Genomic DNA, 22765 nt, shown 5'->3' on the forward strand with positions numbered 1-22765 from the left:
TCTTCCGTTAGGATAAAGATGCAAAAGTGTGAGGTCACATACCAACCGACTCTAGAACAGCTTTTCCCTACTGCCATCAGAGTTTTGAATGGATCTACGTCACACTAAGTTGATCTTTCTCTATAGTCTAGCTATGACAACTGTAACACTACATTCTGCCCCCTCTCCTTTCCTTCTCTACAACAGCGTACTTTGTCTGTATAGCCTGCAAGAAACAATACTTTTCAGTGTATACTGAAACATGTGACAATAATAAATCAAATCCTGACCAACTAAATGACTCAGGAAAATGATTACATTTGCCACGCTACCTCCAACCTCACGCACCAAGTATAGTGCAAGCATTCCCTTTTTCTGTGCTTGGGTGTATTGCGTTGCTTAGCTTACAGAGAGCTGCTGTGCAGAATGGTTGCCTGTCTTTGTTTTCATTTATTTTACTTTTTAAAAAAATTTATGCAAACATGTTTCATTTCAATACACATCATTTGTCTTCACGTGGGTGACATGGTGGCACAGTGGTTAGCACTGCTGCCTCACAGCACCAGGGGCTGAGGTTCAATTCCAGCCTTGGGCGACTGTGTGTGTGGAGTTTGCACGTTTTCCCCATGTCTGCGTGGGTTTTCTCTGGGTGCTCTGGCTTCTTCCCACACCCCAAAGACGTGCAGGTTAGGTGGACTGGCCATGTAAATTGCTCCTTCGTGTCCCAAGAGGAGTAAGTTAGGGGGATTAGCAGGGTACATGCACAGGGTTATGGGGAAAAGGCAAGAGAATGGGGATGAGAAAAATATCAGCCATGATCGAATGGCGGAGCAGACTTGATGGACCGAGTGGTCTAATTCTGCTCCTGTGTCTTATGGGGTTACGAGGATAGGACGGGTGTTTAAAAAAACCTTTACAAATTCCAATCGCGAATCCTCTGTGCACGTATACTGATTGTATTTTATATTTGCACTAGTAGTTGCAAAGCAGAGGATCTGAAGAGGGTGAAGGTTGAATCTTTCTGTAAACGTCTCGATGTAGATTTCAATCCTCTGAAATATTTTCCCAGGAATGAGTGGACGCTGGGAATCTAAGCACGCTCTACTGTTCTGACCCCTACTTTGGGAGGCTCGGCAAGATAAAGCACTGAAAGTTACTATATACAAAATGCAGACCATTGGCAATGGAACCAGGTACTCCAAGCTGATCTTGACATATACCAGCTGCAGTCAGCAAGTGAGATTCATAATACAGACCCACACACATCAGACCCATATTACTTTTTTTTATTAAAAGCAATAATAATTTTTACAAACAGGTCTCGACTAGAAGATTAGGGAAAATATATGTCCACTTCAAGAAAATAATTTTAATTTTGATGTACAATAAATGGACTTGTAACATCCTGCAGCTTTCCTGATTTTCTCCGCTTTAGGACAGTGTGACCCAAGCTTGAACTTTGCTTTTTCTCTTGCCATTGCGTTTCATTGTCAAGCATTCCTGGCAGATTCCAAATTACATTATGAGGAAACTGCTAATACCTTGCTTTTCCTGCCTGCCCCTGTGCCATGCTATGCTGCTTTGGAAGAGTACAATGGATTTTCTATGCTGCATGGTAGAACTCCCACAGTTTAAAACCCAACCACGGTGACTTACTCCGTTACAGTCCACATCCAGAGAGGAGAAAGTTTACAAGGATAGTCTTATCCATTTTTAAATAAGTTCATGTGCTTTTGTGCGGAAGATCTTTACTGGTGTATGCGTATGAGTGTGTGTGCTTAAATAACTTGTTACTTTATTACTTTAAATGCACAAAGATGTTTGTCCCCGGAGCATGGGTTTGTGAAGTAATAACCCCATCCATCAGCCCTCTGTAGCCTAGAGTTCAGTCTTGCCAGATGGGGCAGGGTCGGTGCCTTCCTCAGTTGTGCTCTGGCCCGTGGGTATAAAGGATAATGAGGCAGAGTTTATACAATACCGTTTACCAGTGGGACGGGGCCCATCATCAAAGACATGTCCCAGATGTGCACCGCACTGAAATAAAATAGCAAAAGTAATTGCTTTCTTGTAACAAAAAGGATATTTTAGATTACTGTTATACTCTACATCATTCATCAGGAGGTAGCAAACTGCAGTTAACATCTGAATATTTTTTCTGATCTAATCTTTCGCCCTTTAATAGCAGCTATTTCCAAACCGTGGTTAAAACGTATTCTTCCAGAAACTTAATAAAGGGTGACAAATTCTTAAGTATTAATTCTGCTTTATTGGACAGCACGGTGGCACAGGGGTTAGCACTGCTGCTGCACAGTGTCAGGGGCCTTTGTTTGATTCCAGCCTCTGGTGACTGTCTGTGTGGAATTTGCATGTTCTCTGTCTCTGCGTGGGCTTCCTCCGGATGCTCCGGTTTCCTCCCACAGTCCAAAGATATGTGGGTTAAGTTGATTTTCCATGCTCAATTGCCGCTTAGTTGTCAGGGAGATTAGAAATGTAAATACATGGGGCTATGGGGATAGGACCTGGGTGGGTTTGTTGTTGGTGCAGGCTCAATGGATTGAATTTGCACTGTAGGGATTCTGTGATTCTATGAAACAATATCGCACAGCTGGACAATTTCAAATGATTTCAAGGAAAAGTATTACTTTACCCCTGTGGAGATGTACTGACTCTATGGGAACGTTCAGTACACAATAATCTCTGAAATGACAGCATATCATGGTCAGTAGGCACCGGAAACAACAGAAGTCTCATTTTTAAAGGTTTCTGCTTTAGCCAATGCTTTTGTACACACAGGAGGCCTGTCAAACCATCATATGCTTGCTACATGCCAAGATCAGACTGCATGCTGGTGACAGACAATGATACTGTGTTAAAGAGGAGGGAGCCTGCTTCATGCCACTGTGGCCCTGTCAGTTGTGAGGACCATCAGCTGCTTGCCACGTTCAATCTTCCTCTCACCAAGGAGAAAAAGATACCACAATTTGCCAATATTTCAAGATTTAAGGCTCAGGAATTCAATTGCCGATATTTATTAGAATTTAATCAAGTGTTACAGTTCTCCGACAATTTCAGTCACATCTATTTATTGCTGCCAAATTTTTCAATAAATTACTAATGAATTTTTTGCACAATTTATTGGTGAATATAAGCTTCTGACGTAAACTATTCCACTCCTGATGGAATATCTATTTCACAATGTTAATTAATTTTCTCCCTTCCCTCCTTAGAACATTGGTGCCTTGTGTCACATCCACAAAGGACAGTATGCTGTCTAACTGGTAACTGCAAACTTTGGGAAAAAAGTGAGCTTTGAAGACTATTATGGCATCATTTCCAAACCCAATCCTGTTCTTACCATCCCCTGAGCAGGGATTGTTGGAGATCAATCCCTCCTTGTACCAGTCATACAGAGGCCAATCCCAATTTTCCCCCCCTCAATGAGATCAACCAGGGACCCAGTCTGGGATTTTCTTATGCTGTATGGCTTCACCACCGCGTGAAGTCCACGTGCCATCACAGGACATCACCCATGTATACTGGATCAAACCTCCAAAATTCAACTTGCAAATTGCAGTGTAAACAAATGGGTTCCCCAGTAAATCTGTGATCACTGCTGATCGCCCGTAAATTAATTTAATTGAAATGGGTACAAAGAGTGGAACTGTCCCAGATTAAGAGCACTCAGAAGCAGTCGGAACATTGTACACAAGTGACAATAATTAATAAACTTACATTGCTGCAACTTGTCTCAATCCTGTGCATTCCATGGGAGAAGTCATCTACCTGTGTTATTGCATTAGAATCCAGCACATCATAGAAAGACGGCCAACCTGTATGGTAATAAATTAAAGATCATTAGCTGCTATATCGTACTTACCCTACCTTAATGTTGGTAAGGGCCTGCATGTCTGGAACAGGGTCTGTGCTGCATCTTAGTGGTTAAATGTTAATGGTATCATTTCAGAGCCAGTTGACTGCACCTTAGTGTTTTTTAAAATCTCTATCACATTAGGTAGATTCCACTGTAATGTTTTATCCCCCCAGGTTTCACCCATCACTGCACAATTTTCTCTCTTTTGTTTGGGGACAGTGGCTGATATATATGCAGCTTCCACACACCTGCGCTGCTGCCTGAGGCCCGAACCAAATTTTGGTTTGGCCTTTGTGTAAATGTCACTGGTTCACATGCGGTGGGAAGACAGGATGTGACAAACGTTCAGAGAAAACAAGAGGTCAGAAAAGAGAAAATGCTGGAAAATCTCAGCAGGTCTGGCAGCATCTGAAAGGAGAGAAAGAGCTGATTGTAAAGAGAGAAAAGAGCTGACGTTTCAAGTCCAGATGATCCTTTGAAACGTCAGCTCTTTCCTTGCCTTACAGATGCTGCCAGACCTGCTGAGATTTTCCAGCATTTTCCCTTTTGATTTCAGATTCCAGCATCTGCGGTAATTTGCTTTTACTTAGAGGTCAGAAAATCCTGCACCTTCTCAGCCCCACTGTCTTTATTTGCAGCAAACGCAACAGAGAACGCCATGCCAGAGCAGCCTCCTGAACTACTCCAGGCGACCAAAAGAGAAAAGACTAGAAAATCTCAGCGGGCCTGGCAGCATTTGTAAGGAGAGAAAAGAGCTGACGTTTCGAGTCCAGATGACCTTTTGTCAAAGCAATGTCAGGCAATGTTCAACGATGTTGACCACCAAGCGGCAAACCAGTGCCTCATGCCATAAAAGGCTGCCAGTTTATTCAGTTCTACTTGCTAAGTTGAAGCATACACTTTCAACTTTAATGCTCTTCAATCTTGAAGAGATTTTAAAAGGAAAGGACATGAGGTGATTATAGCCATTTAAAAAAAAATTAATCTCTGCAATTGAAATTGTCAACTTTGAAAATAACATGTTCATTCTGGGTCTTCTTTCCCAGTGACAAAGACTACTTTTTAACCTCGAGATCATTTTTTTTCTGGAAAGCATTAAGATTGTAAGACAGTAATCTATTCAACTGATGACATCATGTAGTTCAGCAGTTCAGTTGACGGAAGGACTAGTTCAACAAATGGGATTTCTATTCTGGATTACAGATGTTGCAAGCATCATAGAATGATAGAGTGCAGAAGGAGGCCATTTGGCTCACCCAGCCAGTGCTGTCTATTTGAAAGAGCGTTCCAGTTCGTTTCACTCCTCTGCCCACTCCCTTTGGCCCTGTAAATGTTTTGCTTTCAAGTATTTACTCAATTTACTTTCAATGAATCTGCTTCCACCACCCTTTCACAGGCAATGGATTCCACATCATAACAGCTCATTGTGTAAAAATGTTTTTTCTCATATTGCCTTTTACCATTTACCTTAAATCTGTCTCTCCTGGTTGCAGACCTTCTTGCTAATGCAAACAATTTTCTCTGCATACTCTATAAAACATCTTAATGATTTTGGACACCTCTAACAAATCTCTCCTTAACCTTCTCTGTTGTAAGGACAGATCAATCCCAGCTTCTCTAGTCTCTCTTTGTAATTGAAACCTTCATCCTTGCTGCGATCTAATAAATCCCCTCTGCACTTACTCTAAGATTCGACATTCTCTCTGAAGTGGACCTGCAAGTCCCAGAATTGGACACAATGCCCTAACCCATTTTTCAAACGTATTAAAAAAATACATTTGTCATCATAACTCTACAACTTGAAAAAATATAAAAATGTGAAAAGTTAAACATTTTCTTTCAAACATTCGTATCCAAAATTAGTCTTCAAATAAAGCATTGCAATTGTAAGACTACCAGTCTTCTACCATGGTAGAATAATATCAACATCCTGCAAAAGCATGAACATTGTGACACTATAACAACATTTATTAATGATGAGCAACACAGCGGCACAGTGGTTAGCACTGCTGCCTCGCAGCGCCAGGGACCCAGGTTCGATTCTCTGCTTGGGTCACTGTCTGTATGGAGTCTGCACGTTCTCCCAGTGTCAGAGAGTTTCCTCCGGTTTCCTTTCAGTCCAAAAGATGCGCCAGTTAGGCACACTGGCCATACTAAATTCTCCCTCAGTGTCCCCGAACAAGTGCTGGGAGTGTGGCAACTAGGGGATTTTTCACAGTAACTTCATTGCAGCGTTTACGTGACGATAAAAAAAATCTTTGTTCATTGTTCCCTTTATACATTCTGTTCAATTAGGTACTTTTAAAAGGCCAGGAGGAGGAAAAAACTGAATTTGTTAAACAGTAAACAGGTAAAGACACGGACACTAATTTCAGGTGGGAAGAGATGGGGAGAGATTATTTTAACCCTCACCCTGCTGGATAAACAGGAACTCCACACACAGTTAGCATAACAAAAACAGAAGGATCAAAACTATTTATATCTGGATTGAAACTTTTTTTCTTTTGTAAGAATTACAAAGAGCATTTAAAGTCTTAATAGTGATTTCAACTTTCTTAAAAAGTTACAGATGGTACATTGTTTAGACCCTTTTGTTTTCTGCCCCGTTGCTTCTGAAACACTTCAAGCTGCAGTTGTTTGGCATTCCTTCACCTACAACTTATTTGCTTATTTTTCTACATCATTAACAATTCTTATGAATAGTCACAGAACAACTCTGGTCAGTTAATAATAACAGTAGGCACGACATTTACAATTCTCCATCACCATCATTTTTCACTCCTGGAAATCCAAAACCTTCAATTACCTCTGTGCACCACAGAGAGATACAAATCAGCCATAAACATTTTCTCTCTTCAAAGGCCGAGCTTAGTAATTGCCAATAAAGTTGCTGCTCTCCACCAAGAAAAACAGTTGAAATAATTGTGGTTAACCAAAGCAGCCTCTTGACTCTTGAAGCTTTTTTTCAAATTTAGGACTCAGTGCAACTATGTAAACTAGTACAATGCAGAGGTGAAATAACATTCAGTAAAGGTGTCAATTCTGCTCCTCTATAGGGAATCATCAATGAAATAGCCAATGCAATAGTTATAAATAGATTGCAAATTACCTTTGGCCAGTGTTATGAAGCACTTTGGTTTTTGATAACATCTAAATTCTAACCACTTATGTGCTTAGTACAGTAGTGAATATGGGATTTTGGAAAGTTACATGCTTTACAAAGCCAGAATTCAAATAGTGTTAATCAGTTTACTTCAAATGTTTTTGAGTGTCAGGAAGAGTTCAGATTGAATAAGTGTTACTGTATTTCTTGCCAACGATTTGTTTTGCATATTATATAACATATAATTTAATGCCATCTGCTTTTCTTAACATTGCATAGGATACTGATGTGTTACACTTATTACCTGTTACATACAGGCTATCAGTGTGTTATTGTATTATTGATTTGATTTATTATTGTCACACATATTGGGATACAATGAAAAGTATTGTTTCTTGAATATTATACAGACAAGATGTATAATCTTTGGACTGGAGTGGGCACAGTAAGAAGTCTCACAACACCAGGTTAAAGTCCAACAGGTTTATTTGGAATTGCGAGCTTTCGGAGCGCTGCTCCTTCCTCAGGAGATTCACCGGATGAAGGAGCTGCGCTCCATAAGCTCATGATTCCAAGTCCAGGGTGGACTTTAACCTGGTGTTGTGAGACTTCTCTTGATACAGACAAAACACACTGTTCATACAGTACATAAGGGGGAAGGAAAGTAAAGGGTGCAGAATATATTGTTGCACTTACAAATAGCGTGCAGAGAAAGATCAGCTTAATATATGGTAGGTCCATTCAAAAGTCTGATAGCAGCAGAAAAGAACCTGTTCTTGAGTTGGTTGGTACATGATCTCAGACTTTTGTATCTTTTTAAGTTTAAATTTATTTATTTGCGTCACAAGTACATTACATTACATTAACACTGCAATGAAGTTACTGTGAAAATCCACTAGTCGTCACACTCCGACGCTTGCTTGGGTACACGGAGGGAGAATTTAGCATGGTCGATGCATCTAACTAGCATGTCTTTCCAACTATGGGAGGAAACTGGAGCACCCGGAGGAAACCCACACAGATATGGGGAGAACGTGCAGACTCTACACAGACAATGACCCAAGCTGGGAATCCCGGTTCCTGGAGCTGTGAGGCAGCAGTCCTAACCACTGTGCCAAGAAGTTGGAAGAGTGTAAATCCTGGGTGCATGGAGTCATCGATTGTGCTAGCTGTTAATAATGGAAATCTGAATGTTATTATGATTAATTAATGTAATTTCAGTGAGTTACCTGCCACCAATCCCACCAAAAGTCAATGGACTTTTAGTTGGCCTGGCGCATCCCCCGTACAGGTCCTGCCATGACAGGGCTGGGAAATTTCAGCCAAAGTTTCCCCTCTTCATCCTGCTTCCTTTTTTCACCTCCTTGTGGCTGGGCCTACTTGTTCTCAGAATTTCCTGCGCAATAGCTGCTAGCAAGGGACCATAAGCAAAGATACTCAGCTGCCATTATGAGGGTAAATTCAATAACGTTTACAGATGTCATGTGATTACAATGTCAGGCGATCAGATTAATATTTGGTCAAATATCTAGGGTTGCCTCCAACTAGAGTCGACAAGCCTACTGGAAGCAAGATGCCTAGAAATCGAGCCTAGGACCACAACTGCCGTCACAGGGGACCTAGTGAGAATCTCACTGTGTCTACTGGAGAAGAAGAATGTAAGTAATAGGAAAAGGCACACTAAACTGCACCAGCAGTGAGAACCATCAGGAACAGAGATTCAGGATTTATGTCCTACTAGAGTCTTCTGAACCCCTGGGGAGATAGTGGTGGATTGGTAATGTTACTGGACTAGTAAGTGAACCTTAGGCGTTCATCTGGGAACATGATTCAAATCCCACCATGGCAGCTGGTGGAATTTATATTCAATTAATTAATCTGGAATTGAAATTGTGGCAGGGATTTTATGGCCCCGCTCATCCCAGAACTGGTAAAATCCTGCTCGACGTCAATGGATCTTTCCATGGTCTGCCTCTTGCTCGCTCTGATCCTCATGGTGGGTGGGGTGGTAAAATTCTGGTCCTAGTCTCAGTGATTGGGAACATAAAATGATCATCAAAGCTTGCCCACCTGCCATCCTTACCTGGTCTGGCATACTCGTGACTTCAGACCCACAATGTGGTTGACTCTTAACTGCCCCATGGAATCAATGCAAGGGCAGTTCAGGATGGGCAATAAATGCTGGTTGTGATAGCGATGCTCACATCCCATGTGAGAATAAATATTAAAAGAAAGCCCCAAGATAACACTCCTGCAGTTCACAGAGAAGCATCGCACACGTCCAGGGAAGCAGAAACAGCTGTGTCACCTTCTGAAGTGAGACCTGGACTCAACAGTTAGAGCTTACCTGTAGCAGTCAAATGTCTCGCTGCTTGGACTACTGCGTCTGACTCTTCCCAGTCTGTGGTACGTGAACTCAGTCTGTTGCAGTCCAAGCTTGTATTAGACATATATCTGATGTTTTATTTGCCAAAACAAATATGTGCATCACTTACCCCATGGATAACCAGAAAAGAGCAATACAGGACTGTGGCTATGTGCACATTGCAGCCTTTCCTCTACTCCTCCCTGCCACTCCCTCAAGCATATCTCCACAGGCCCTGATGCACGTAAAAATATCAATGACTTCTGCTATTTGAATGCCTCAAATATTTTGGTTGCGATGAACAATAGAACCATCATGGCACATTCAGACTGCAACAATCTCGATTTCCCCAAATATTTGATCATATAAATCACATCAGAGGCTAGCGACTTTGAAAGATTGCAACATTGGAACAGGAGTAGACGACTCATTTTCTTGAGCTTAGTCTGCTATTCTACTAGATCATGGCTGATCTGTGCTCCAACTCCACTGACTGGACTTCTGTCCCCCTTGGCTGACAAAACATCTTTTGATTTCTCAGCATCCCCAACATTCTTAGCAAGAGTTTCAGCTTTCCACTGTCCTGAATGTTAAACAGTGCTTTCTGATTTCACTCTTAACTGGACTAGCTCTAATTTTAGGATTACAACTTGATTCCGATTTCCCTGCTGAAAGAACAGTTTCTTTATTCCCTCCTTACTGACTCCCTTCATAATTTAAACATCTTGATTAGATCACTGTTGAACTTTCTAATGGGGATGAAATAGAAAGGATCGAAAGCTTCAAGTTTTTAGATGTCCACATCACCAACAACCTGTCCTGGTCCCCTCCATGTCCTCACTACAGTTAAGAAAGCCCACCAAAGTCTTTTAAGAAAGTAGAGGCGAAGGAAATGTAGCATATCAGCTATATCCCTGACCAACTTTTACAGATGCACCATAGAAAGAATTCTTTCTGATTGTATCGCAGCTTGATATGGCTCCTGCTCTGCCCAAGACTGCAAGAAACTACAGAGGGTTGTGAACATAGCCCATTCCATTGTACACACCAGTCTCAAATCCATTGACTCTGTCTATGCCTCCCGCTGCCTCGGAAAAGTAGCCAACATAATTAAGGACCCCACACACCCTGGGCATACTCTCTTCCACCTTCTTCCATCGGGAGAAAGATATAAAAGTCTGAGGTCATGTACCAAACGACTCTTCCCTGCTGCCATCAGACTTTTGAATGGACCTACCTCGCAAGAAGTTGATCTTTCTCTACACCTTAGTTATGACTGTAACATTACATTCTGCATCTCTCGTTTCCTTCTCTATGTACGGTATGCTTTGTATAGCATGCAAGAAACATTACTTTTCATTGCATACTAATACATGTGACAATAATAAATCAAATCAACTTCCCATGTGTATAACTTCCTTTTCCCAATTTACCGTCATCTACAAGCTATGACATACATCTCCCTGTTTCTTCACCCAAGTCATTGATATATAAGAAAAACTTGAGATCCTAGTAAAACCCTGTCAATCAGAGAATGCTCTTCATGACCCTACTGTCAATATCTTGCCCACATGAAGAGAAACTGGCTGCCTCTCGATTGCAGTCAACTGGAACAGCTTTCCCCTCCTGCCATACCCTTTAGGTAGCTAACTTTTCATAACACAAAAAGAGCCGGGAGCGACGCATTTAATATGAACACCGACTGTGAAAACAGTTTGAGAAACTCAGCTAATGTTTTGGGGACCTGGGTTCAAATCCTGCCATGACAGATGGTGGAATTGGAATTCAACAAAAAAAAAGTTGGAATCAAGAATCTACTGATGACCATGAAAACCTTGTTGATTGTTGGAAAAAGCCATCTGGTTCACTAGTGTCCTTTAGGTAAGGAAATCTGCTGTCCTTCCCTGGTCTGGCCTACATATGATTCCAGAGCTACAGCAATGTGGTTGACTCTCAACTGTCCAAGGGCAACTAAAGACGGGCAATAAATGCTGGCCAGCCAGCTATGCCCGTGTCGCAGGAATTAATTTTAAAAAAATGGACATGATCAGGTGGGCACAGTGGGCATCTCACCCACAGTCAATTTGATGCACGTGAATGTGAAAATTTGCCCTCACTATGGCTTCCACACATCTATAAACAAACAAAAACAAACCATGATCAATTCAAAATCTAGAATTGGGGTTTCTGTTTTCTTTTACATTTATACATGTGAAGTATTCACGCAGCAAACAATAATCTGGATTAATAAAGTCTTGTTGCAGCCGATAATTGTGCAAAACAGTCTTTTTTTTCTTAGAAGCAGGCAGCCTTCCTTTGAATTCAATGCAGAACATTATTTATTCAATGCACCAGACATAATGGTCACTTTAAGGTTACAGGAAGTAAGTCTGCAAAATATTTCCTCTGAAACATCCCCTGTCAAACCTCTAAGCTCTACCACAGCATTGCTGCATCACATCAATAAATATGACAGCACTAATATTTTCAAAATTTATTTGAGTGCAGTTCTATTAAATGGTTTCTGTGTCTCTATATTCTTTATCTCTTGCCCATCTTTATTGCACTGCTGTTGCCAAGTCCACAAGTTTCCTTAGGTACTTACATACACGGCACAAATAATTGCTCAGTTAACTCATGGCTATGTTTCATCTCAGCAAAGTGGGCCATTCATTGCCAGCTGAACTTACACAAAGCAAGTTCACTCGTCAGACACACTGACATTGAAAAAGAAACAGGAGGCAATGGGCTTTACATCAACACAAACACACTGGCCCCAATTTTAACTGTGCTGTCTAACGAGAATGAGTTGGTGGTTAAGAATGAGGGCAGCCTCACACGTGCAGGGTCCAGGCTGCACGTGCTCCTTGTACCAAATTGGCTGGCATATTATGGGCAACAGGACAATGTTGGGCTCCGATTATGTATTTTAACTGGAGTGCCATGTTCACTACCTGGTCTCAGCATCATCAAGCAGCATCAGGTCAAGAAATGGGCCAAAAGCAGTTAGTAAATGTTGGCAAGATTTTGTCAGGCTGCAGGAACACAAGAGTGCTCTTCCTGTCCCACAAAGAACCCCAGAATTCCTTTCCCAGCTCATCACTTAGTGAGCTATTGAAGATCAGTCCCGTGGGTTACGGAGTCATACGGCGCAGAAAAGATCAAGTCCGCACCGACAATATCTACTACTAAAGGCACACTGATCCCATTTTCCTGCACTTGTCCTGTATCCTTGTATATGATGATATTTCAGGTGTTCATCCAGCTATTTTTAAAGGTTGTAAGTTTTCCAGCCTCGACAATGTCCTCTTGCTGCATTCCATGTACCAGCCCTTGCGTCATTCAGTTGGACCAAAAGTATGTTAATGAGGCCTTGACCTCAGACCACAAAGCAGGCCGAACTCAACAATCTCCCTACCAAGTTCACTTGCTTGTCCAGAGTTAGAAGCGGGGCTATGTATCATGGAACTTCAACTCCGTTATTCAATAGTCGGGCCCACTCCTAAATACTGCACAATTGTTTCTTCTGTGTCTTTATTCAGAATCTTTTACAGGCATTTTAACCATTTTCTGCAGTTACATAATGTGCCTCAAGTTTCACGGGAGTTAGCCATGGAGCCCAAGAGCATTGAAAATCAGTAGAAATTACTGTCAGAATTTATTTCTAAATTTTCATTGCAGTATCTTTTGCAGATACTAGCTTTTTGATGGGTTACAATGCAGATGTAACCAAAGTCAAAGAGGATCCATGTTCGATGCCTAAGTTGTGATCATTTAGTTGATCTCAGCCAGGGGGCAGTAAAGACAACGTAATTGGCCTCAGTGCACAGGGACTTGCAAGAAAGAAGAAAAAGGGAAAGATTAGCCAGTTCTACCCATCATCTACTAACAGTAGCTGTGTATTAAGGGGTGACAGGATGTGACTAAACGGTGACACCCATTGTGGTGGAACAGGCTGCCAAAGTTAGACACACAGGGCTTTCTGATAGATGTTGAAGATTGGCTAACACCCAGGTACTGTACTTTAAGAATGGGGTCCATGCCTTCAGGAGAGGAGGAGAGAGCATTCTAAAAGGAAAAATTCAAAACATTTCTGCTCTGTCATTATTCTTTCTAGAAAGTGCTGGAACAGATCTGCTCCAGGAAAGCAGGCCTGTATAGCCTCGCACACCCGTTAGAAATTTGGCACGTGGACTGTTCAAAAGTGCCCAGCTTACTTACTATCCTGAGGCCAACAGGGGTTGATGGGCTGGGAATTTAACCGGCTCAACTTAGGAGGTGGCAAGGACACTCATGTAGAGCCAACAGCTTTAACCATAAGCATGTCAACTTTTGATGGCATCATTAAAATTGAAGCTTATGTTAAATTTTACTGGAGGTTACGAACCCTGCTGACAACCTCCCCAGGGAAACTGCATATTCCAATTCCCTTCCATTATTTAATCATTTATAATACCAAATCAAGATGAGTACTGCCTCTTGCTGTTTCTTAGTACACTGAATTATAAGGTAGCTAATGTGGTTTTCTTGGTTTATGTTTGGTCAATTTAGTGTCCCATTAAATAACATTAAGTAATTAGTCATAGTCCACAAAGAACCAGAGACATCTCTCCCCATTAGAGGGAGAGAGAGAGTGGGACAATTGGTTATATTTAGCTAACATTACTGTACATGCAAACCCTTTCTATTACTCTGTAGAGTAGTTTGATTATTTATTGTTGGCCTGTCATCAGCAGCACACCCCTTTTCAGCCAGATTAGCTTAGTTTACTTCCTGTTTGTCTCTGACATGCAAGTTATACCACCACCATTTTGTTTGTCCACATTTTATTTATATGGCCTGCTTTTCACCGAATTAGGAAACTCTGGGGTCCTTTGAAATGGGTAGGGAGATGGGTGGGGGCACTGGAGAAGTCCAACATTTACAACAGATCCTATATTCTTGCTGATGGGAATGGGGAACAGAGCGGTGGGACATGGCTCCCACATGTGGGAAACCTGCAACTCAGCAGGACAAGTTAAACTCAGTGCTGAGCTCTGCAGACCTGCCTCTGCAGCAACAAATCCAGACCTCTGTATGCATGAATATTACATTCATTTGTAATGCCATTATTTACCCATGTTTCTGATACATCACAGTTTTTAAGTAACATAACAATACCCAGTTCTAGTATCTTATTCCTAATGTTCCAGCAATCATGTGTATACATTTAATACAAACCTAATTCCTTCCAAGTCTCTCAGGATCTGCTTACTCTTGATCATCAGATCATCTAGGTTTCTGGGTCTCTATCCACCTGATGGCTATCTTTTCCTCCATGATCTATCTAATCCAGAATCCTATTTAATTCTTAACTTTTTAACTTTAAATTATTCATGATATCTGCCTTCATATTCGTTACAAGTCTCTTTATTCCTATTCAGATTAGTTACAGCTTGCTTCTCCTACACCAGTCATTTCTCACTATGTTCCCAGGCCACTTGGTAACAGCTTGAATGTTCTTGATGAATCTATTCCTATCTAAACACCAGGACTCTAATGGACAGCAATACTTTACATCACTACTTTCAAGTTTTGCAGTAATTCTTCCGCACATCCCTTTTAAGGTCTTCTCCCAAAGTCATTTATCCATATGCGGATTACCACCACTAACTGACTATACAGGATAAGCTGTTCCCACAGAAAGTCTCTGGATTTTACACTGTAAAATATCATTATTGACAGTGTGTGTGATATTTCAGAGGAGCTCAACATCATGTTAAGGGAACACAAAATGGAATACGTCATCAATACACTGAAGTCAAATCCCAGGAAGCACATTTGCTTCATATCTCATCGGGTTAGGTCAGCTTCTAACAAAATATTATGTCTGTAAATGTGATAGAGAAGCTATTTCTTGCTATTAATTCTTGCAGGCCGGAAGTAACAATTCAAAACCAGCAATCATAAGTACCACTTAAGGAACATTTCACTATTTGAAAAAGTCAAAACCTATCATAGAATTCCTACAGTGCAGAAGGATGCCATTTGGCTCATCCAGTCTGTACCGACAACAATCTTACTCGGGCCCTATTCCTGTAATCCCATACATTTACCCTGCTAATCCCCCTGACACTAAGAGTCAATTTAGCATGGCCAATCTAACTCACACATCTTTGGACTATGGGAGGAAACTGGAGCGTCCGAAAGAAACCCACACAGACACGGGGAGAAAGTGCAAACTCCACACAGACAGTGACCTGAGGCCGCAATTGAACCTGGGTTCCTGGCGCTCTGAGCCAGCATTGCTAACCACTGTGGCAGCGTTGTTGGCCAAGCAACAGATAGAACAAGAACTTTAGCTCCAAGGTGATGGTCTTTTTTTGTTTCAATTACATTAAGTTATCAAATGTTTTCCCCCAGTAGAAATATAATTTAATGGTGGATCCAAAAATTTAATTTGGATTGGTGTGTCAAGGTTGTAGGCCAATAGCTAGTCAAAAGATTTTTCCCAATTGTTTTACAGTCTTTACAAATGCAAACAGTGTGAGTGGAGAGAGGAATAATCACGGGTTAACGAGGTGTGAATTGTCTTGTGCCAGGACAGTCATATACTGCTCGAGTTTCCAAAATCCTACTAACTGTCCTGGCACGAGACAATTCACACCTCTTTAACCTGTGATTATTCCTTTCTCCACTGACACTGTTTGTATCTGTAAAGACTGTAAAAATAATTGGGAAAATTCTATTGACTAGCTATTGCCCTACAACATTGACACATCAATCCAGTACCAATAAAGACTTAATTAGCTGTAAAGACGTGCATTCCAACCATTCTGTACATTCCAATCTGTAATTATCTTGCAATTGTGTATTTGCCTATATATGCCATGTTTGTGAACAGACCTTCACTCACCTGATGAAGGAGCAGCGCTCTGAAAGCTCGTAATTCCAAATAAACCTACTGGATTTTAACCTGGTGTTGTGAGATTTCTTACTATACTCATCTTGTGCTGCTAGTGTAGACCAAAATCATTACCAAAATTTGTTTCTATTTCTCTTTACCTATCTTCTCCTTCTCTCAAATTATTCTTCAATATTCTTTACTTACAAACTTAGTGTTAAATCTGTAGCTTTACTAGGAAACTGGATATGACTGGGATTTGCTACAGGTTGGCTTGCCAACACTAACTACTGTTACAGTCATGATGTTTTATAAGATTGTTATAAGTCTATCTTTAAATTTAGGGCCAAGTAAAGTGAGTCATGTAACTCATTGAAATCTGCCTGACAACAGGAAACCCTAGACTGTTCTACTGAAAAGAAGGTGCAAGATATTTACACTTACATTGGTGAAGACAGCTGTGGTATTACTGGACAGACTGTGGGTTTCTAAGTCCCAGGGAACTATTAAAGATGTGGGGTTGCAAAAGGATATACTTTGAACTATCCATTTGATTCCAGGATAGGAATGAGTTGGGGACTAAAGAAAATCGACATTACTACCTGGATACAAGGCCCCTGTCATTCATGTTGCCATGGGAGAGAGTGCAGTGGAAGCCATAGAAAAAAATTAGGTTACAAACTTTCCTAAAATATTGCTGAAAGTCACAGACCGGTTGGTTATTCCGCCAGGGTCTGGGATAGGGAGGAGCAGGAGAAAAGACTTGTTTTGGTTGTGCTAAATATAACAAGTGGAACAAGTTGGCAGTGTTATTATCTGTGGCTTAAAATACAAATTGTCTAGATATCATTTAATCCACGAGATCCTAATCTTAATGTGAAATCTTATGTCATTCTTTCAGCCATTAACTGGACATTCAAATTTCTACTTTAAAACTGAACAGTCCCTATGGAGATTGTAGCACTACCTCACCTTACATACAAAGCTTTATTCTTGATTATGGAATCAGCAAGTGACGATTCTGAGCTTTCTCCACTCCATTATGCAAAGACACACTAGCCTTTGCCAATAAGATTCACATTCCTGTGATGGGAAAGAAGAAACCTGCATAATTCTCCGCTTCCTAGTCTGGACATCAAGGATATTGGACCATCCTACTTCCATTTTGGTTAAAATCAATTAACCTGGCTCAAATCAGAAAATAAAACGGTAAGTTCAGCTATATGGTTGCTCGTTATGGATCCATTAACAAAGCCAGTTTTTCAGCAACTAGTCTAGACGGGCATTATACATTGTGAGCTTTGACTGTAAGTGTCACAGGCAAAATTATCCAAGAGGAAGGGACTACCATAGTTGATACCAATTCTGTTCACATCCAGCACTGATGTACATGCAGTTGTAATAGGGGAACTGAATAAAAATTTGTTGTGGAAATCTTGCCTTGTATTTCCTCCCCTAATTTGTGAGTTCTGGTTGAGATCAATGAGCTCAGCAAAGCACTGGAATTTACTCTGGGCTACTTGAGTCAGCTATGCATTGGCTAAACTCACCACACCATTGGTAGGTCAATGTATCTTATCTATCTGAAAACTACTACAATCTAGTTTGAAAATTTTCAAAGTTTATTTATTAGTGTCACAAGTACAGGCTTACATTAACATTGGAATGAAGTTACTGTGAAAATCCCCTAGTTGCCACACTCTGGTGCCTGTTCAGGTACACTCTGAGGGAGAATTTGGCATGGCCAATGCACCTAACCAGCATGTCTTTCAGATTGTGGGAGAAAACTGGAGGAAACCCATGCAGACACGGGGAGAACGTGCAAACTCCACTCCAAGCCGGGAATCGAACCTGGATCCCTGGCACTGTGAGGCAGCAGAGCTAACCACTGTGTCGCCCTATTTAGCCAATCCCAGATAATACAAAGGAAATGTTTAATTCTTTGATTTTGTCTACGAGAGTGGAAACTGGTCAATAATTCACTGGAATTATCCTGTATTGGATTTCAGCGCTGCAATCAAAACAATCAATAAATCATTCAACGCTGTGACAACCGATGGCACAAAAGCACAGAGATTTAAAAAAGCACGTGCTAAAACTCCAAACATACGGGGAAATGATCATTCTTATCAAAGTGATTTACACCCAGTAAATAATAAAATCTCCCATTCTCTTACAAGTGAACTTTACAAAATGTTGTAGTACATGCGAGGAACAACTTAAAGCAAGTAGCCAGATTCCTTTAAGTGGTCGCTGTCTTAATGCACATTATGCAACACTTAATAAAGAGAATTACTTAATAAATTTAAAGCCTTTACCATCTGCCAAGGTTCAATTTGAACCAGGATTGCAAAATGTCTGGCATTCCACTGTACTCCAAATTTCACCCCCAAAAAGATATCCAATGGCATTTTCTTATTAATTGCTAAATAGTCCAATATACTCGTAACTCTATCTCCCTTTCCTCTTCTCTGGGTGAGTGATGAAAACCTGATGGGTTAGGCCTTCAAGCAAATCACCACCGAACACAAAGAATCAAAGAAAGAAGCATAAACATATATAGATGTGGACAAACGTCACTTAATCTACAGATGTTGTTTGTACACATTGTCCGTACAGAGACCTGCACTGAGGAAAAGAAAGAAGGAAATATTTTTTAAAAGTTGCTGCAGTCAACTTTGAAAAAATATTTTTGGAAAGGGATCCATTTTCTTTGAAAAAACAGGAGTCAATAAGTGACCCAGCTACCCAGGTATTACGTGCAGACCACAAGAATATGGTCATTTAGAAGTAACTGCTTTAAGTTATCCAGCTAAAACTACAAAGACATGAAATTCCAGTCAGACACAGGAAATTCTCCAGGGAATAGAAGGAATTCTATGACTCAGAAGATGAAAATCCCCATGAATACTTACTAAATTAATGTAATGAAGTATTGTCACCAGGAAAGTAGTTGGGTGAATTTATGCCTTCTGCAGCAGGGCTTACAACAAAACAGGAAATTGGACAAATCCGAGCCACATTATGTTTTTAGCTGTGTAGATGCAAATCTAAGGCTGGCTGTTGTGCAGACCTGTGGAAATCTTTCTTTTCTCCAGTGTGTGTGCTTTTTGTTGCAACAACTGCACATTGATACAGCTAATGTGCAAAAAAGCACATTTACAAAACTAACACCAAGAATCTCTGCCGCATTGTATTGACAAACTACCCCGTGGATAAAAAGCCATCATTCTAGCTAAAGTAAAACACTAAAGGTTTGAGGTAAATACAGTGCAGCTCATGTTATGTTTTGCCGTTGCAGTTGTTCATTGCGACTTGTGAAATCAGAATCCGAATACAAGGATTAAAACAAGTAACTAATTTCATATGCTGCTAGAAAAATAAACACGCTCAAGCTGGGTTATTTTTATGTAAAGTCAGATACAAGTAACCAAACAGAACTAAACAAGGTCTGCTGGGTGATCACTGTATATGCTAGTTTATGAGATACAAAACAGGGCACGAGAAAAAAACTTAGTTCTAACAGCACTGTGATTATTCTACTGAAAGTTTTCAAGCACACTACACATCATTTGTATCCTCCCATTTTAGTGCAATTGTGAACTCCACTTAAAATAGTAAATATTTATGTTAAAAATACAAGAGAATGTGTGATGTAACTGAACTGTCAAAAGTCCTGTGACCAGTGGCAGCTGGGAGTAAAGGAAAAGTGTTCAGTCGACTCTGCAATTATGCAGAGCTCAGGGATTACCCTTGCTGCAATTAATAACAAAGCTTAACTTTCGTGTTTGGAAGATAAGCAGATAGATTCATCATAACGTCTTAACTATCCAAAACAGAAATCAAAATCTGTTCCTTTTACTCGGCATCTTTCATGCCTTTACTCCATGACAGTTCTCATCAACACAAGGAGGTTCATGGAACCAAAGTCATGCTTCCTAAATGGGGCTCTGCTTACCCATGTGCCTACTCTCAAAAGTACACAAGGATGGACATTAATCTTCATAATGCAGTTTGAATGCTGGTGTTCACTGTGCGTGCATGCAGGAGAGTAAACCCTTACCTATCTTCAAGCCTATTCCTTTCGCAGGCAGAATAATTCTGCGTCTGTACTTTATCTATGCTAAATGCTACTGTGCCAATTGACCACAACTATCATATATTAAAGACCTTTCTCTTGTAAAATAACTTCAAGCTGCAGAATTCCCTTTGATTTCAGTCTTCAAGGGCTGAATTTGAAACCATAATCACTACGAGTTTCAACTATTCTGCACAACAGCATGATGGTGGTGAGGAATGCAAAGAAGTTTTTCCATTTTCATTTTTGCTAATTTTGAAAATGATTAAAGAGACCAAGTACCATTTGCTCCAGCTGCTGAGGGCAAGGTGGGGGGTTGTAAATGATAAACCAACCTCTGTGTGGAAAAGCAACCCTGGGAGTATGGGCTGCAGCAGGAGAGGAAAGAATGGAAAGGGTTAAACAGGCCGCCTGACTGTAGTATCCACATTCACTGCAATCAGACACACAACAAATTACAAACAACTACATCTCAGACAGCACGAAACAGTCACACCCCAGGTGAGATCTTTCCGAGGTTACAGCAGCAACAAGAGAATTGATACCACTTATTGCAACTCCACAAATGTCTAGGGGAGCCATTGTGCCTCTGGCAAACTAATCAAGTATGAGGGAAATGGGAACAATTAACACACCAGTGAAATCAGCCTGACAACTACAGTGCTTTGATATTGCAAACAGGTAGACAGGATATGTTCAGAAAATGATTAAAGGTAAAGCACACAGGACAATGGATCAGTATAATTTGACCAAAACAGAATTTCAACAAATTTAAGTCACAATATGAAGACCTAATCGAAATGCAGCACTTTGTAACATGAAAGCATATAAGAATGTGTAAGCACCTATGTTGGGTGGAGTAGCTCAGGAACAAGCTGGAATTACAACTTTAAGCGCTTCTCTTCCTTGTGCGTGTTAAATAAAGCCATTTTTGTTGAAGTTCAATATGGTCTCAGAAGTTCGTTCATTCCCTCCAACACTCTGTAAAAAGAGGTTAGGTTATACAGTGATCTCACAAACAGCTTCTTCCCAGCTGCCGTCAGACTTTTGAATGGACTTACCTGGCAGTAAACTGATCTTTCTCCACACTCTAGCTATGAATGTGACACTACATTCTGCATTCTCTCCTTTCATTCTCTATGAATAGTATGCTCTGTCTGTATAGCGCGCAAGGGGCAATACTTTTCTCTGTATCCAAATACACGTGACAATAATAAATCAAATCAAACTACTGTCTGCAGTGAGAGAGCTATAAAATCATTTTAAAGAAAATAAATTGTAGAGAAAGATCACATCTTACATTTTTAAGTACTTTGAATTTTTTTCCCCATATAAAGTATAACCTGAAATAAGTTACAATAACCAGCAGATTTTCTGTGCTGCTGTCCATACTGAATGAGAGTTTTGATAAGACTTCGGTTTCATACCAATAGAATTATAGATACATTCATTTATTAGGATTGGGGTAGCCTTGGGTTCAGGAATAATTGAGAATGGGACATAGGGTCATCTCCACAGAGCAGAAAGCCCGACCAACATCAAAGTCAGATAACGAGAAGAAGTCACAAAGCAGGTCAATACCAGTTGTCTTAGACCATTTGACCATAAGATACAGGAGCAGAATTATGTCAATCAGCCCATTGAATCTGCTCCACCATTCAATCATGGTTCATATTTTTCTCATCCCCATTCTCCTGCCTTTTCCTCATAACTCCTGACCCCTTTATTAATCAAGAACCTATCTATCTCTGTCTTGAGGACTCTCAATGACCTGGCTTCCACAGCCTTCTGCGACACAGAGTTCTACAGATTCACCACACTCTGGCTGAAGAAATTCCTCCTCATCTTTGTCTTAAACGATTGTTCCTTTAGGCTGAGGTTGTGCCCTCTGGTTCTAGTTTTAAAAGTAGTTCTAGTCTTGGACCCATGTCTTGGCTGCAAAGTTCAAAAACGTTTAATGACCTCACTATAACTTCTAAGGTAAGAATATTGATCTACTACTCTCTGTTCACACTACCAGCAACTACAGCTTCATATCTCTCAAGACATCCCTGTCACATTTCATTTGCATCAATACACCTCATTATTATTATAACCCTCATTTATCCACACCTAACAATACGATGTATACAGTTACTCCATCATGGCAGGCACACTCTCTAAAAACCTCACAGGGGTCTATTTGCTCTTTGTTTTTGCAGAGAATTGCTCACAACTCCAGTCAGCAGGCAGGAGGAAGTGCTCCCCCACACACACTATTCCACCTCCATCCCAGTCTCAAAAGAAAATGTGATTGCCATCAGGGACAGGGGGAGGCTCATAGCAACACTGGATGAGACATCGAGCAGAATTCTCTTTTTCCTTTTGACTTCTTATCTCACACCACATACTGAATGACAAGCTGGAGATACTTTTGCTCCCATTTCTCAGCCTCTGGACTCCATTTGCACCTTCTCCCTCTTGATCCCAGATGCTGACAATTTAGA

At 40.7% G+C, this 22765-nt stretch overlaps 1 protein-coding gene across 3 annotated transcripts in view; it reads right to left on the minus strand.

The window, feature by feature from the left end:
• Nucleotides 1–1255: 1255 nt before the first annotated feature.
• msrb3 (methionine sulfoxide reductase B3) overlaps nt 1256–22765 on the minus strand; it is a 98699-nt gene continuing 77189 nt past the window's right edge. For all 3 annotated transcript variants that reach the window (XM_080191729.1, XM_080191730.1, XM_080191732.1), the window contains 2 exons: nt 3712–3809; nt 1256–2013 (listed from right to left, as the gene is read on the minus strand). In XM_080191729.1, coding sequence (XP_080047855.1) covers nt 1858–2013; nt 3712–3809 — 254 coding nt within the window. In that variant the 3' untranslated portion in view covers nt 1256–1857. The remainder of the gene's footprint in view (nt 2014–3711; nt 3810–22765) is intronic.

The sequence above is a fragment of the Carcharhinus amblyrhynchos genome, chromosome 6, assembly GCF_965287045.1.
Source record: "Carcharhinus amblyrhynchos chromosome 6, sCarAmb.v2.hapA, whole genome shotgun sequence".
Lineage (NCBI taxonomy): Eukaryota > Metazoa > Chordata > Chondrichthyes > Carcharhiniformes > Carcharhinidae > Carcharhinus > Carcharhinus amblyrhynchos.